Source organism: Saimiri boliviensis, chromosome 6, assembly GCF_048565385.1.
Source record: "Saimiri boliviensis isolate mSaiBol1 chromosome 6, mSaiBol1.pri, whole genome shotgun sequence".
Taxonomy (NCBI): Eukaryota; Metazoa; Chordata; class Mammalia; order Primates; family Cebidae; genus Saimiri; species Saimiri boliviensis.
Genome location: NC_133454.1, coordinates 7,450,123 through 7,465,162, shown reverse-complemented (window position 1 = coordinate 7,465,162; position 15,040 = coordinate 7,450,123). Strand labels below are relative to the sequence as shown.

The following is a 15,040-nucleotide window of genomic DNA, read 5'->3' as shown; positions in this document are numbered from 1 at the left end:
ATGTTTTCTAATCTTAAATCTGCTGATGGTTGTATATAATTCCAACTTTGTATTTTATTATGGAATAAAAATTGGAACTTTGTACATAATAAAATGTAGAGTCCCATTTTGTAAGAGTTAATATGTTTTAAAATGACTGATGTTTCATTTATTAAATATGATCCACAATTTTCTCTTAAACTGCTGCATTGAAGCAATTAAACACAATGGTTTAACACACCTGTACATGAAGTTGCTCATTATGTCCAATCTTCCTCCTCAGTTCTTCTCATGGCCTGACCTTTATTCTTGATCTTTAACAGGTTGAACACTAGAATGATGGAGAAAGCATTCCTGAGGCTTACTAAGCCTACCTACACTCATTCATTTATTTCTGTTATTAGTTTTTACCCAGAAGAGTAATAACAAAAAAAAAAAAGAATGTCTGCTTGCAACCCGGTATAATGTGGGCATGTTATGATTGGAAGAAGAAAGCTGTTCTACAAATGGGTGGAAACTGTCCCTGATTTGAATGTGGGACATTAGAGAAGTTGTCAGAACCAGAGATTTCTATACTGAGAAAAGAAAATGAGTAAGAGAATTATCCAGGTAGAGAAATGAAGGCTGGGTAGGTACATGGTGAATGCCCTAGCCATCGTGCAAAAACCCTAAGGCTAGAAAAATTATAAAATCAAGTCTTGCCACAGAAACAAATTAGTTGAGTACGACTTGACAGTTGGATGTTATTCTGTCGGGGATGAGGAAGAGATGATCATGGGCTGTAAAATGAGGATGTTTATACAGTAACTACAGAAAAGGAATTTAGAATTTACACTAAGGACAATTACCTCAACAATTCATCCACAGTTAAAGAACATTATCTCCTGTGGTTTAACGCTGCTTCCTAAAGCCATTGCAGGTATATTCACTTTTACCCATTTATTTTCCTTTGTTCACCATTGTTTACTTCTCTTTGAGACATACAATATTGTTCTATAGCATCAAACATATTCTTTTCATTTTCTCTCTTTCTCTCACCACTTATTTATTTCTATACATTTCTTTGCTAAATCTATAAACATGATCACTGCTGCTATGGCCAAGATATTTAAAATTTATAGATTCTCTTTGATCCTATAAAATTTAGCTGCTGCTTCTCTCATTACTCAGGAAACAACTTCAAGTTTACTGACATAAAAGCAGAACATGCTCTTTCATATGGATTTTCCATTCACTTGATGTTCCTTCATAACAAGTTATTGCCCTAACTTGTTAGGGTAGAGGGCAATAAAATTATGTGTGGTTATCACAATAGCCATTTTCCTGCAACAATCACAGGATAGGCTTACATCTATGACCTCAGCAAACATGTACTAGGCACAAGGGGAGCCTGGTATAAAAATTTTGTTGCACCTGAAAAACAGTACAAAGGAGCTGCTTTTATTATGGCAGAAATGTATTCCCATTTTTCAAGAACTGAGCAGTCATTCAAACATAGCACTTCACATTTTTGTTATTAACAGTAGTACAATAAGTGGAATACTTTATGATTTACTAACAATAATGATAGTTAGATAGGTTTTAATTCTACATCTTCAACCCAGAGAGCTTGCAGTTCCAATCTTCCATATATTACAGGCACTTAAACTCAATGTGTCAACAGTGAGTTTAATTCTCTCATGTCCTTCCACAATCTATTTATTCTCTCATTTCCCATCTAGTAAATGACACCCCCTTCCAGACAGTTGTTCAAATTCGAAGAAAATAAAAAGGATTGCAGAAGGAAGGAACGAAGACAAGCAAATTTGATAACTCAGTGTTACCCCACATACAATAACCAAGATCCCTTGATTCAATGTCCTCAGAATATTTTGAATCTACTTACCTGTCCCTTTACCTTTTTTTTTGAGCCAGTTTTACTCTGTCACCCAGGCTGAAGTACAGTGGCACAATTTTGGCTCACTGCAACCTCCACCTCTCGGGTTCAAGCGATTCTTCTGTCTCATCCTCTCAAATAGCTAGGATTACAGGTGCACGCCACCACACCTGACTAATTCTTGTATTTTTAGTAGAGACAGAGTTTCGCCATGTTCATTAGGCTGGTCTTCAATTCCTCACTTCAGGTGATCCACATTCCTCGACCTTCCAAAGTGCTGAGATTACAGGCGTGAGCCACCATGCCTGACCCTTTCTCCCCCTTTACTGATTGCTGTTCCTTTAGCTTGGGGTTCTACCATCACTTGCCCAAACAAGAGTAAAAGCCTTCTAATGAGCTGCTGCCTCCAGATTTCACCCTCTAACCTAGCCCTAATTTCGGTCTGGATGACTGTACTCAAATAATCATCCCCATCCCAGTAATCCTCTTTCCTGTGCTTGACTAACGTACAGCACTTTCCCTATTTGGACCATCCTCTCAGTCTCCCCTGTGAAACTATCTGCAAATTCATTTCAATTTTTTTTTTTTTTTTTTTTTTTTTTTTACCCAAGATGGAGTCTTGCTTCAGGCTGGAGTGCAGCCCTGAAATCTTTGCTCACTGCAACCTCTGCCACAGCCTCTGGAGTAGCTGGGATTACAGGTGTCTGCCACCATGCCCAGCTAATTATTTGTATTTTTAGTAGAGATGGGGTTTTACCAAGTTGTCCATGCTGGTCTTGAACTCCTGATCTTGTGATTCACCCACCTTGGCCTCCCAATGTGCTGGGATTACAGGTGTGAACCACCATACTCTGCCTTAGTTTCAAAATCTACTGTTACAAATTTTCTTATACTAACCACAGTTTATCAATCACTTTATCCCTCATACCCATATTCACGCTACAATATTTTACACTTAGCACATACAATTTTTCCAACATTGCACATGCCTACCTTTATTAAGAAAATATATATGACTTTAGAATTTTTCCCTATACCCAATACCTAGTAGAGTTCTTTTTTAGCAAGTGCCAATAAATTGTTAAAAGATCAATACATGTATGATTCTTACAGTTATCAAGAGCACAGTCTTAGAAAAATGATAGAGCTGATTTTAAATCCTAAATCTAACATGGGTTGTGTAACCCTGCAGAAGCTACTAATATCTCTTAAGTTCACCTTCTTCTACGTGAGGAGAGATGAAGCAGTTTGTGAAGTGTGCTACACTTGAGTGAATGGCTCAGGTAAAGCACACCCAAGTCACCTTTATTTGGTACAGATGAGGAGGTATAGACAAGGGAGACAGGGGGTTGTATGCAATCCTTCAGGCCTTCCTCAAGCTCAGGGGAAACCTACTTTGTTGAACATAGACAGATGTCCTGAGGCTGTGATTCAGTAAAGAAACCCCACCCACTCGCAACAGCACCTTCCTTTCAACAGAGATTGTGGGAGAATGGTTTTGTATGTCTGGAGAAAATCCAGTCTGATCTTGGGTCTGTGCTACTTAAGGGAGCTGCAGACAAAATCTTTCAATGGGATGCTTGTGGTGATAGGAACTACAGCCTTTCCTTCTGAGGGTGGGGAAAGCCAGTAGTCCCAGCTATTCCTTTTCCATGTCACTCAGAGAAAACTATACATCTTATTCAGTAGACAATTCTGCTTGTCTCCTCTGACTCCTGCAAGAAATGGCAATATTCATGTGCCTGCTTCCAGACATTGTCACCAACAAATCAGTAGATGTTTATTCTTTACAGTCTCTGACATATATTAACTGTTTAATAAATGATGGCTATATAATATCGTTTTAATAAATTAATATATTGCAAAGCCAATGCTATGAATAAGTAGAAAATGTGAGCATGACTATGGTGTAATTGAGGTATTAAAGTCAATCAAAGTCAATTTGATCAAACACATTCCCATAAGATACTCACATCCAACCCATTCTTGGATTATTTTCTGATTACCTACAAGAATATTTGTCCATTAAGTTTATTACTTTTTCTCCTTTAATAATGGTTTAAAATTACACAACCATAATTTGCCATTAACTCCTGCCATACTATTTCCCTATATGGGTTTAAGTTTGAATTTAAAATCCTATTGGCTCCTGGTACTACTATTTTAACCATGGGTCAATGTGAAAAGAAGAATGACCAAATACATGGACAGTATGCTCACCCCAAAGATAGCAAATGAAGTCCCAGCAAAAAGAATATTCCAGAAGGTTGCAGATCAAGAAAGGTGAGGGGGAGGTTTTAGTTATCATGAGTCACAGAGCAGCAGATATCTCAAAAGAACCCGTACTTTAGTTATCACCACCATGTGGACATTATACCTGGTGCTTTAGAGCCAGCAAAACAGCATAAACAGTCTCATTAAACTGTTGCTCTTAAAGTTATGTTTGTTAATATTCAGTTTATATCCTAGATTTAACGCATACTAAGTGTGTGGTATTGAACAAATTGCTTAGTGTTTCTAAGAACCTGTTTTCTCTCTAATAAATGGGTGGTTTGAGGATTAAATTATTAGTAGAATGTCTATGAAAAATTACATGCACAATAACTGTTAGCTAGTTTTACACTGTGATAGACAAGTATTTTGCAAGGTGGACACTCTGAATAAGTGGAGAATATAACCGTAAATAGGAAGCACTTTGAAATTTGTTTTACTAGTTGTCCATCATGTGACATGAGCTTTGCTAAACTCAATGATCCAAAGACAAATAAGACTACTGTCCAAGCTCTAGTTTCCAGAATCAAAACTGCGGGTAGGATTTTTTTTAATGCATTATTTTATTCAGGTGTTGTATTTGTGATGTGAGGAACTAACATGGAGTAGATAAGCTGGACTGTTGAGGCCAGGAAAGCCTGCAATTACAGTGGACAGACAGTGAGAGGTTAGTTGGTCACTGACCCATCTCTATTATTCAACAACTAGAGGAAATGTCAACATGAGCTTGCTTTCTGGAGTTTGGCAAACTTGGCTGCAAATCCAGCTCTGCCACTTCCTGTCTGTGTGGCTGGAGCAGGTCACTCTCTGTAAGCTTTAGCTTTCTCATTTTCAAAGTAGGTGAACGGAGTAGTTACCTAGTAATATTTATCTGAGCTATTTTGAGGAGTCATGAACTGCTTAGAATAGTACAAATAACAAGCACTAAGAAAACAGTGATATTTCTAGAATTACAGAAATTCATGTTATTAATATTACTATTAGTGTTACTGCTATTATTACTATTAATATTATATTAATACTTTTAGTATTATTTTGTAGGTCCTGGAGAAATCAGGGCTGTCAAAGATGTTTGATGGTAGAGATAGACACTGAGAACAACACGAAACACAGGAGAAGACCCAAGCAAACCATGCAACGTGATCCCTCTGTCAGAGTTTACATGACTCACTTGATCCCCTTATGACCTGCTTTCCTTTTACGTAAATAAAGTGAAGCAGAACTTAACTTGGCTTACATCATAAAGTGATAGCATATATGTGAAAAAAGCTTTAGTAGCTAAAAATAAATGTTTACTAGAGAAAAAAACAATATTGTGAAATTGAGCAGTCCTTGGTTCTTCTCTAGATTACTTCACACGTGAGGCTCTGAGCAAATTACTAAATCTCTTCAAACCTCACACTGTTCGTCTGATAATTGTAAATCATATTAACTAACTCACTGTTCCATAATGAAACAGTATCTAACAGGATAATTTGGCTTGAGGTGTACTATCAATAACTCTTAGGTCCCTTCCCCACAAAAAATATATATAATAATACGCTTCATTAAGAACAGACTAAGTGAAATCTGTGGTTTCCATCTTTTTTATGTGAAAGTATTTTAAACACATGTTATATTCTGGCAGAGGTCTCTACTTTCTCTATTAATTTATACAGAGAGCACGGCTTATTTAAAACTGAATTGCATGACACTGTTTTTAGGCAAAAGAGAAAAATATTTTTTCATTTTATAACAGATGACTAGTTAAACTAAATGGAACACTCTCCCTTTTATAAAACTAAGGATGCCTAAATGAAATTTTGTCAAATATAACTCATGAAGGAAAGTTCTAATACTTAAAAGTTAGAATCAAGTCAATAATATTCTATTTAAATAAATGCATTCACATGTATCCATGAATACCTATCTATCTATCTATCAAGTACTTCCGCCTCTGAATTAAAATGTTAAAGTCGAACAGTAAAGTCAATGTTGGCATGCAGGGGCACACACACAAAAAGCTTTCCACAAAAATCATTCCTATTTTTTATATCTCTTTACATAGCTAAAAAGTCCGTTTCAGTTTGTAGTTTGGCTTTTAAAACATCTCTTTTGATATCTATGTCAGTGTGTTGGATAAACAAACACTTACTGTACGCACATCCAAACACTTCGATTCGCATTCCAATTCTGCCCTTGGGGTTCCATTCTAAAGGGATGAAGTGCAGAAATCTGGCTTTGATAGAAGGCTGGAGTCTATAGTACACAACACTGTCTGCATTTGCATTTCCTGAAAAACCCTACAAGAAAACGGAAAGAAGGAAATCAATGTATATGGAGAATATCCGTTTCAGTTTGTCACCTATAATGTCTATGAGCAATGCGTGATCTGCATTTTACTATGAATGGTGCTACCTTCTACAAGAAAATCACATTAACAGTTATGTCATGATGTCTCTCCATCCACAGAAATCACTGTGGCTTAAACTTTTCTTTTTACTAAGAGAGTTGAAATTCTACCACCCCATTAAACCAGTTTTCAACCACGACACCTGCAATAAAGATTGCTTCTGTAAAGTGTAGATTAAACATAAAAGTATACCATGCCTGTAGCAATTAACATTGTGAATAGTGCCAGAAGAAAGTGAGAAAATATTCTCCAACGGTTGAAAAAATATTATCTAAGTCAACAAAGAAGTTGCTCACATCACTGATGAATGAATCAACTTATGACATGTTTCGCTTCTTTCACTTTCTCATCTAACTTATTAACATAAAGGAAAGTACCACCCAACAATGAAGTCCAAGCTACACACTGGTAACAGGTAGTCGAACCTCAGCAGCATACTGGCATAGACACACATTCAGATTGTTAAGGGAAACTAGAAACAACAATAATTTGGAAGGACCTACAATTAAACTCACGGACTTTAGAATTTTAAAGCTAGAGAAATCTAGCACAGTCAAATTGCAGATAAGGAAATTAAATGTCACAAAGGAGAGGAAAAAAATCCTCTCGTATTTGCAACCATTATATGGTAAGACCAGGAGCTATGCTTCTTCTATAAAATCAGGATGCATCTACCTAACACGTAGCTTACCTGTAACGCCCACATACTGCAGCAAAGAGAATTTGATTCTCCTTGTCAGTCAATCCCCTACCTCTTGCCCCCACCCCACCAGTACCCTATATGCTAAGCAACTTTTGTTTTCTTAACAAGACACACATTGTTAAGACTGCAGGTGGAGCCGGGCGCGGTGGCCCAAGCCTGTAATCCCAGCACTTTGGGAGGCTGAGGCAGGCGGATCATGAGGTCAAGAGATCGAGACCATCCTGGCCAACATGGTGAAACCCCGTCTCTACTAAAAATACAAAAATTAGCTGGGCGTGGTGGCATGAGCCTGTAGTCCCAGCTACTCGGGAGGCTGCGGCAGGAGAATTGCTTGAACCCAGGAGGCGGAGGTTGCAGTGAGCCGATATTGCGCCACTGCACTCCTGCCTAGCACCTGGCGACAGAGTGAGACTCTGTCTCAAAAAGAAAAAAAAAGAAAGAAAAAGAAAAAGAAAAAAGAAAAAAGACTGCATGAAGCAAAAATTATTCTTAATAACTTACATTTCATTTTTATTTCTCCTCCTCCTTGTCATGTTCTCCTCTTCCTCTCCTCCATTTATTTCTTTCATAATAAGGGAACATGCAACTACATTTTCAGGTTCGTGATAGGTACCTTGCCCATGACTTGTTCAACAAATAAGTTCAACTTCATGCAGACTGCACAAGGCAAAGATAAATACACTAGAAGCGCCAGTACACAAAGAGTCTGACCATTCACCTGTTTTTCTTTCTACTTCACAGATAGTCCTTTACTAGCATTTACCAAAACATTTTCTAACACATTTTTAAAAGATTGAGTGTTTTATAGTTAAATTAATTTGATTTTCCTTGTCAATCCATCCCCTACCTCCTGCCCCCACCCCATCAGTACCCTATATGCTAAATGTTTAAGCTCATACAACACAGGAATATCTGTGATCGCATCTTCAAATTATATCCCAAATCGAGGCATCTTTATCTCAATTATGATCACTCAGTTCAACAAAGAATCACCTCACCAGAACTACCTTGACAGCCTCTTTCTGGTCTTTTTTTAAAAATATATATTTTACTGCATTTTAGGTTTTGGGGTACATGTGAAGAACATGCAAGATTGTTGCCTAGGTACATACATGGCAATGTGGTTTGCTGCCTTCCTCCCCATCACCTATATCTGGCATGTCCCCCCATGTTATCCCTCCCCAACTCCCCACCCCCTACTGTCCCTCCCCTAGTTTCCCCCAACAGACCCCAGTGTGTGATGCTCCCCTCCCTGTCTCCATGTGTTCTCATTGTTCAACCCCCTCCCCATGAGTGAGAACATGTGGTGTTTGATTTTCTGTTCTTGTGTCAGTTTGCTGAGAATGATGGTTTCTAGCTTCATCCATGTCCCTACAAAAGACACAAACTCATCATTTTTTAAGGCTGCATAGTATTCCATGGTGAATATGTGCCACATTTTCCCTGTCCAGTCTATTGTCGATGGGCATTTGGGTTGGTAACAAGCCTTTGCTATTGTAAACAGTGCCACAGTGAACATTTCTGTGCATGTGTCCTTATAATAGAACGATTTATAATCCTTTGGATATATACCCAGTAATGGGATTGCTGGGTCAAATGGGATTTCTATTTCTAGGTCCTTGAGGAATTGCCACACTGTCTTCCACAAGGATTGAACTTATTTATACTCCCACCAACAGTGTAAAAGTGTTCCTATTTCTCCACATCCTCTCCAGCATCTGTTGTCTCCAGATTTTTTAATGATCGCCACTGTAGCTGGCATGAGATGGGATCTCAGTGTGGTTTTGATTGCATTTCTCTAATGACCAGTGATGATGAGTATTTTTTGATATGTTTGTTGGCCTCATATATGTCTTCTTTTGTAAAGTGTCTGTTCATATCCTTCACCCACTTTTGAATGGGCTTGCTATTTTCTTGTACATCTGTTTTAGTTCTTTGTAGATTCTGGATATTAGCCCTTTGTCAGGTGGGTAGATTGCAAAAATTTTTCCCATTCTGTTGGTTGCCGATTCACTCTAATGACTGTTTCTTTTTCTGTGCAGAAGCTGTGGAGTTTGATTAGGTCCCATTTGTCTATTTTGGCTTTTGTTGCCATTGCTTTTTATGTTTTAGTCATGAAGTCCTTGCCTATGTCCTGAATGGTTTGACCTAGATTTTCTTCTAGAGTTTTTATGATGTTAGGTCTTATGTTTAAGTCTATCTAATCCATCTGGAGTTAATTTTAGTGTAAGGTGTCAGGAAGGGGTCCAGTTTCTGCTTTCTGCATATAGCTAGCCCGTTTTCCTAACATCATTTATTAAACAGGGAATCCTTTCACCATTGCTTGTTTTTGTCAGAGCTGTCAAAGATCAGATGGTTGCAGATGTATGGCATTGCCTCTGAGGCCTCTGTTCTGTTCCATTGGTCTTTACCTCTGACTGGAAGCATTCCCTTTGAAATCTGGCACTGGACAAGGATGCCCTTGCTCACCACTCCTATTCAATATAATATTGGAAGTTTTAGCCAGAGCAATCCGGCAAGAAAAAGAAATAAACAGTATTCAATTAGGAAAGGAGGAAGTCAAATTGTCTCCATTTGCAGATGACATTTACAAGACCCCACAGTCTCAGCCCCAAATCTCCTGAAACTGATAAGCAACTTCAGCAAAGTCTCAGGATACAAATTCAATGTGCACAAATCACAAGCATTCCTATACACCAATAACAGACTTAAAGAGAGCCAAATCAAGAACGAACTGCCATTCACAATTGCTACAAAGAGAATAACATACCTAGGAATACAACTAACAAGGAACGTAAAGGACCTCTTCAAGGAGAACTACAAACCACTCCTCAACAAAATAAGAGAGGACACAAACAGGTAGAGAAACATTCCATGCTCAGAGTCAGGAAGAATCAGTATCCTGAAAATGGCCATACTGCCCAAAGTAATTTACAGATTCAATGCTATCTCCATCAAGCTACCACTGACCTTCTCCACAGAACTGGAAAAAATCACCTTAAACTTCATATGGAACCAAAAGAGAGCCCGCATAGCCAAGTCAATTCTAAGCAAAAAGAATAAAGCTGGAAGCATCACACTACCTGACATCAAACTATACTATAAGACTACAGTAATCAAAACAGCACGGTACTGGCTCCTGGTCTTTTTTAATGTCTTGTTCTTTGTCATCACTCCCAGTATCTTCCCCTCTGAGCACACAGTAACACTTGTGAAGGTAAATTTAACTCTGCCACCCTCACTGCTTCCTTTACCACTTAGAACAAAACCTAAACTCCTTATCCAAACGGTCCTCAGCAACCACCTCCATTACGCTCTACCCACACTGGACCTTCTTGAAGAAGCCAAGCTTAGTCCTCTCGGGAATCTGCACCAGCAGTCCATTCTGCTCTGAAAGTTCTTTCTGCAGATCTTTGCATGCCCAGCTTCTCTTGTCATTTTAAGCCTTGACTAAAATATTACCCCTAAGACAGGCCCTTTTTGATCACAGTCTCTAAAGTACTTGTGTACTTGATACCCCCTATAAATATCTTCCTACTTTCTCTATATTTCTCATATTTTGGGGGATTTCTCTTATTTGATCATTATCTGCCTGTTTATCTTATCCTCCTAGAAAACAACTGTACCAAAGCAGGGAGGTTTATTGTTTTCCATCCATAATACCTAGAACATTGTTCAGCTCAAAGTGGTTCTCAATCCAATATTTGTGGAATGTTTATGTTTGGGAAAGACTGAGCTTAAAAACAAAACAAGTTGAACGGATGTCTCAATTACAGGACTTCTCAGGCATGTCATGTGCTAACGTGCAAATTGCAGTGTATCAGCCCATGATAGGGACACTTACCTAGAACATCTCAAACATATTAGGCCACAGAACTGTCCCCCTCTGTTTTTGCTGTTGTTGCTGCTGTTCTTTTGCAGAGCACATTTCCAGACTAGTGTTTCCCAGAACATAAATAGGACAACATTGTTTAATTCCATGGATATTTAGACTCTGATAACCAGACCCTTAGGAGGTTCCATTCTGTTTCAATGACTAAAATTTTTTTGCTGAGGTTTGGTAAGAAAGGTTAGCTGTTTTCTATATAGCACTAACCAAACCTCATTCCCACCCAACCTTGAGAGCACTACAGTCTCAATTTCCATGGAAATCCTGATGATGTGCCTAAAAATTTGATCTGTTTATTTCAGTTTTTCATTTATGATGGCTGATAGGGGGCAATGTTTCCCAAACAGACTGCACATTAAAACTCTCAGTGCTCAGACCCTGAGCATTGTTTCTTTTCTCTCTTTCTCTTTGTGTGTGTGTGTGTGTGTATACTTATGTCTTTTTTTTTTTTTGGTGGGGACAGGGGGACAGAGTCTTCCTCTGGTGCCCAGGCTGGAGTGCAATAGCAGGATCTCGGCTGGCTGCAACCTCCGCCTCCCAGGCTCAATTGACTCTCCTGACTCAGCCTCCCAAGTAGCTGAGATTACTAGACCCCATCACCATGGCCGGCTAATTTTTGTTGCATTTTTACTAGAGACAGGGTTTCACCATGTTGACCAGGATAGTCTTAAACTCCTCACTGTAAATGATCTGCCCGCCTTGGCTTCCCAAAGTATTAGGATTACTGGCATGAGCCACAGCGCCCAGCCTGTATGCTTATGTCTTTATAAGCTTTCCAAATTACAGTAATGTGCAGCTGAGGATGAGGACCTTAGATCTTCTTATACTTTTGATTCTATTTCCTAGGTGCCACTGGCAGATGAATACAATCCCTAATTATAACTTCTTGAAGAGTGAACAGCTGGATGAGTAATTAAATTACCCACCAAAAGATCTCACATTTGTTTCAAAATTAATGTAAGTTCAATGATTCTGGCATCTTAAGGGACTGAGAGAAAAGATGCATAGCGACAGAGACTGCCAACAGGTAAATGAAATAAGACATCTGCAAATGACAGCCTTTCACTCTTCACTTGATAATTTATGACTTATTTAAATTTTAAAGACATTAAGAAGAAATATAAGATACATAGTTTGTATTAAAAATAAAAATATCATTACCATATTCAAAAATTTTAGCAATTATCTCTTATGGAGGGTAAGGAAAATCGCGAGGTTGGGGATATGGGACTTACAGCATATTCCAGTCAAATCTAGATTTAATAGGCATATATTAATTTTACAGTAATTAATAAAATAATGGTAAGAGACATAGGAGGAGTATACAGCAATATAGCAGACCAGAGCATCATTTAGTAGCACTCTGTATACCTTAAATAACTCTCTAATGCCAATGTTGCTTGGAAAAATATGCAGTTACTATTTATTACATGTATTAACTGATCAATAATATTTGCAATTTTTTGCTCCACTTGTTGAAATTTTTTCACACATAACAAAGATTCTGCTTTGGATTTTAATATTTAATGGAAATTTTCAAAATGTTTGTAAATGATGTGTGGGAGTGATGCTACATTACTTTATAAATGAAAAGTCTAGTGCATGCTATGGAGTTTCAAATGTATTCCTTTGCCTAGGAAACTTTCCTCAATTTGCTATAAAGAATTGTTACATAAAAATTCATTTAAAAAAAATGCATGGATTTAAATGTCGTTTGAGCTTTTTTAAAAAAATAATAATTTTATTACAGGGACATTTATGTCTTCCTTTAACGATTCTGAACTTCAGTATATGTCAGGATTACTTGAGGTGTTTTTCTTAGAAATGAATCTTGCACCTCTGTACTAAACTTGTGGGTAGGACCCTGAAATCTGCAATTCTAATGCATGCCAAGCTAATTTTGTGCTTTGGGTCTTTATCTCTCTCTCTCTCTCTCTCTCTTTTTTTTTTTTTTTTTTTTTTGAGACGGAGTTTCGCTCTTGTTACCCAGGCTGGAGTGCAATGGCGCCATCTCGGCTCACCACAACCTCCGCCTCCTGGGTTCAAGCAATTTTCCTGCCTCAGCCTCCCGAGTAGCTGGGACTACAGGCATGCGCCACCATGCCCAGCTAATTTTTGTATTTTTAGTAGAGTTGGGGTTTCACCATGTTGACCAGGATGGCCTTGATCTCTTGACCTCGTGATCCACCCGCCTCCGCCTCCCAAAGTGCTGGGATTACAGGCGTAAGCCACCGCGCCCAGACTTATCTCACTCTTAAAGTATTCTTCTGGTTTGTGTATAAATCCTGCTCTTTTTTTTGTTCCCTATATTATCTTAAAACTTTAGCCGGGCGCGGTGGCTCAAGCCTGTAATCCCAGCACTTTGGGAGGCCGAGGCGGGTGGATCACAAGGTCAAGAGATCGAGACCATCTTGGTCAACATGGTGAAACCCCGTCTCTACTAAAAATACAAAAAAAATAGCTGGGCATGGTGGCTCGTGCCTGTAATCCCAGCTACTCAGGAGGCTGAGGCAGGAGAATTGCCTGAACCCAGGAGGCGGAGGTTGCGGTGAGCCGAGATCGCGCCATTGCACTCCAGCCTGGGTAACAAGAGCGAAACTCCGTCTCAAAAAAAAAAAAAAAAAAAAAAAAAAAAAACTTTTCAGAGAAAAAAAAAAGTGAGAAGGTCTCGCTAGGGCTAAATTCCAAACACAGAAATAGTGTCTTAGTCCATTCAAGCTGCTATTTTTTAAAGTCATAAACTGAGTATCTTATAAACAATCAAAATTCATTTTTCACAGTTCTGGAGGCAGAAAAGTCCAAAACCAAGGCACCAGCAGATTAGGTGTCTGGTGAGGGCCCACTTCATGTTTCACAGAATGCCACTTTCTAGCTGTATTCTCACCTTGTGGAAGGGTGAATGGGCTCCTTTAGATCTCTTTTATAAGGAAATTAATTGCATTTCCATGACAGACCTCTTGACCTAATCACCTCCCAAAAGGCCCCACCTAATACCATCTTGTTGAGGATTAAGATTTCAGTAAATGAAGTTTGAGGGGACACAAACATTTGGACCATAACAACTAGTGATTGTGATGTATATTATCCATTTACATGTTTTCAACATGAAAGTTAAGGGCTCAGCATTAGACATACAAGAAATGTATTAGGTGGCTTTAATATTTGCATCAACTCTGTGTGGCTATTTTTGTACCCACTTTACAACAGTGGAAAACGAAAATTATAGAGATTATGTGCCTAAAGTCACACAGTTAGAAAGTGGCAAAGAAAGGATTTAATTCCAGGCTTTTCTGACTCCAAAGCCCGTAATTTAGCTAAGCCATCAAAAGGCATCACTTCAACAGAACATGAAAGCAAACAACTTACCCTAGAGGAAATTTAATATTTTATCTGAAGCTTTTTTCATTTTCCCTCATAATTTATATTTAAAACCTTTTACACATTTTAGAATAATGCAACTTAGGTTATTGTTGAACTGGGACTCAGCTCTACCAGTTGACTTTTACAGACAAAAAGATTTTCTATTAAACTTTACATCCTTCCAAAATTATTGGAGTCAAATAAATGACAAACACTCAAGAATCAATAAATAGTACCCTCCTAATAAACATAGAATATAGAGAAATATGTTATCAAGCACATAAAATATCTAGAAGTAAAATGAATGTTATATATCTTATGTAATAAAAACCAAAAAGCCTTCACTGTATTTTTCTTTTCTTTTAGACTTGGTGATTTCCAAACTCAATGAGGTGTTCATAGATGGTTTAGAAATGTATTTTAACCAAGATAATTTATGTAGTTAATGAATTAAAGTTTCTCATAGGATTTTAAGTATTTCCAAAGTGATTCTAAAGTTTATGAAGAGGCATAATAGCACTAATTTCTTTTTCAAATATTAATTGAGCAACTCACGTATAAAAGCCAAGA

General features: G+C 38.0%; 1 protein-coding gene across 1 annotated transcript in view; it reads right to left on the bottom strand.

The window, feature by feature from the left end:
* LOC101053954 (contactin-associated protein-like 4) overlaps nucleotides 1–7,224 on the bottom strand; it is a 106,721-nt gene extending 99,497 nt beyond the window's left edge. Inside the window, 2 exon segments of the mRNA XM_074400317.1 lie at nucleotides 6,261–6,408; nucleotides 7,210–7,224. Coding sequence (XP_074256418.1) covers nucleotides 6,261–6,408; nucleotides 7,210–7,224 — 163 coding nt within the window.
* Between the last annotated feature and the right edge of the window lie 7,816 nt (nucleotides 7,225–15,040).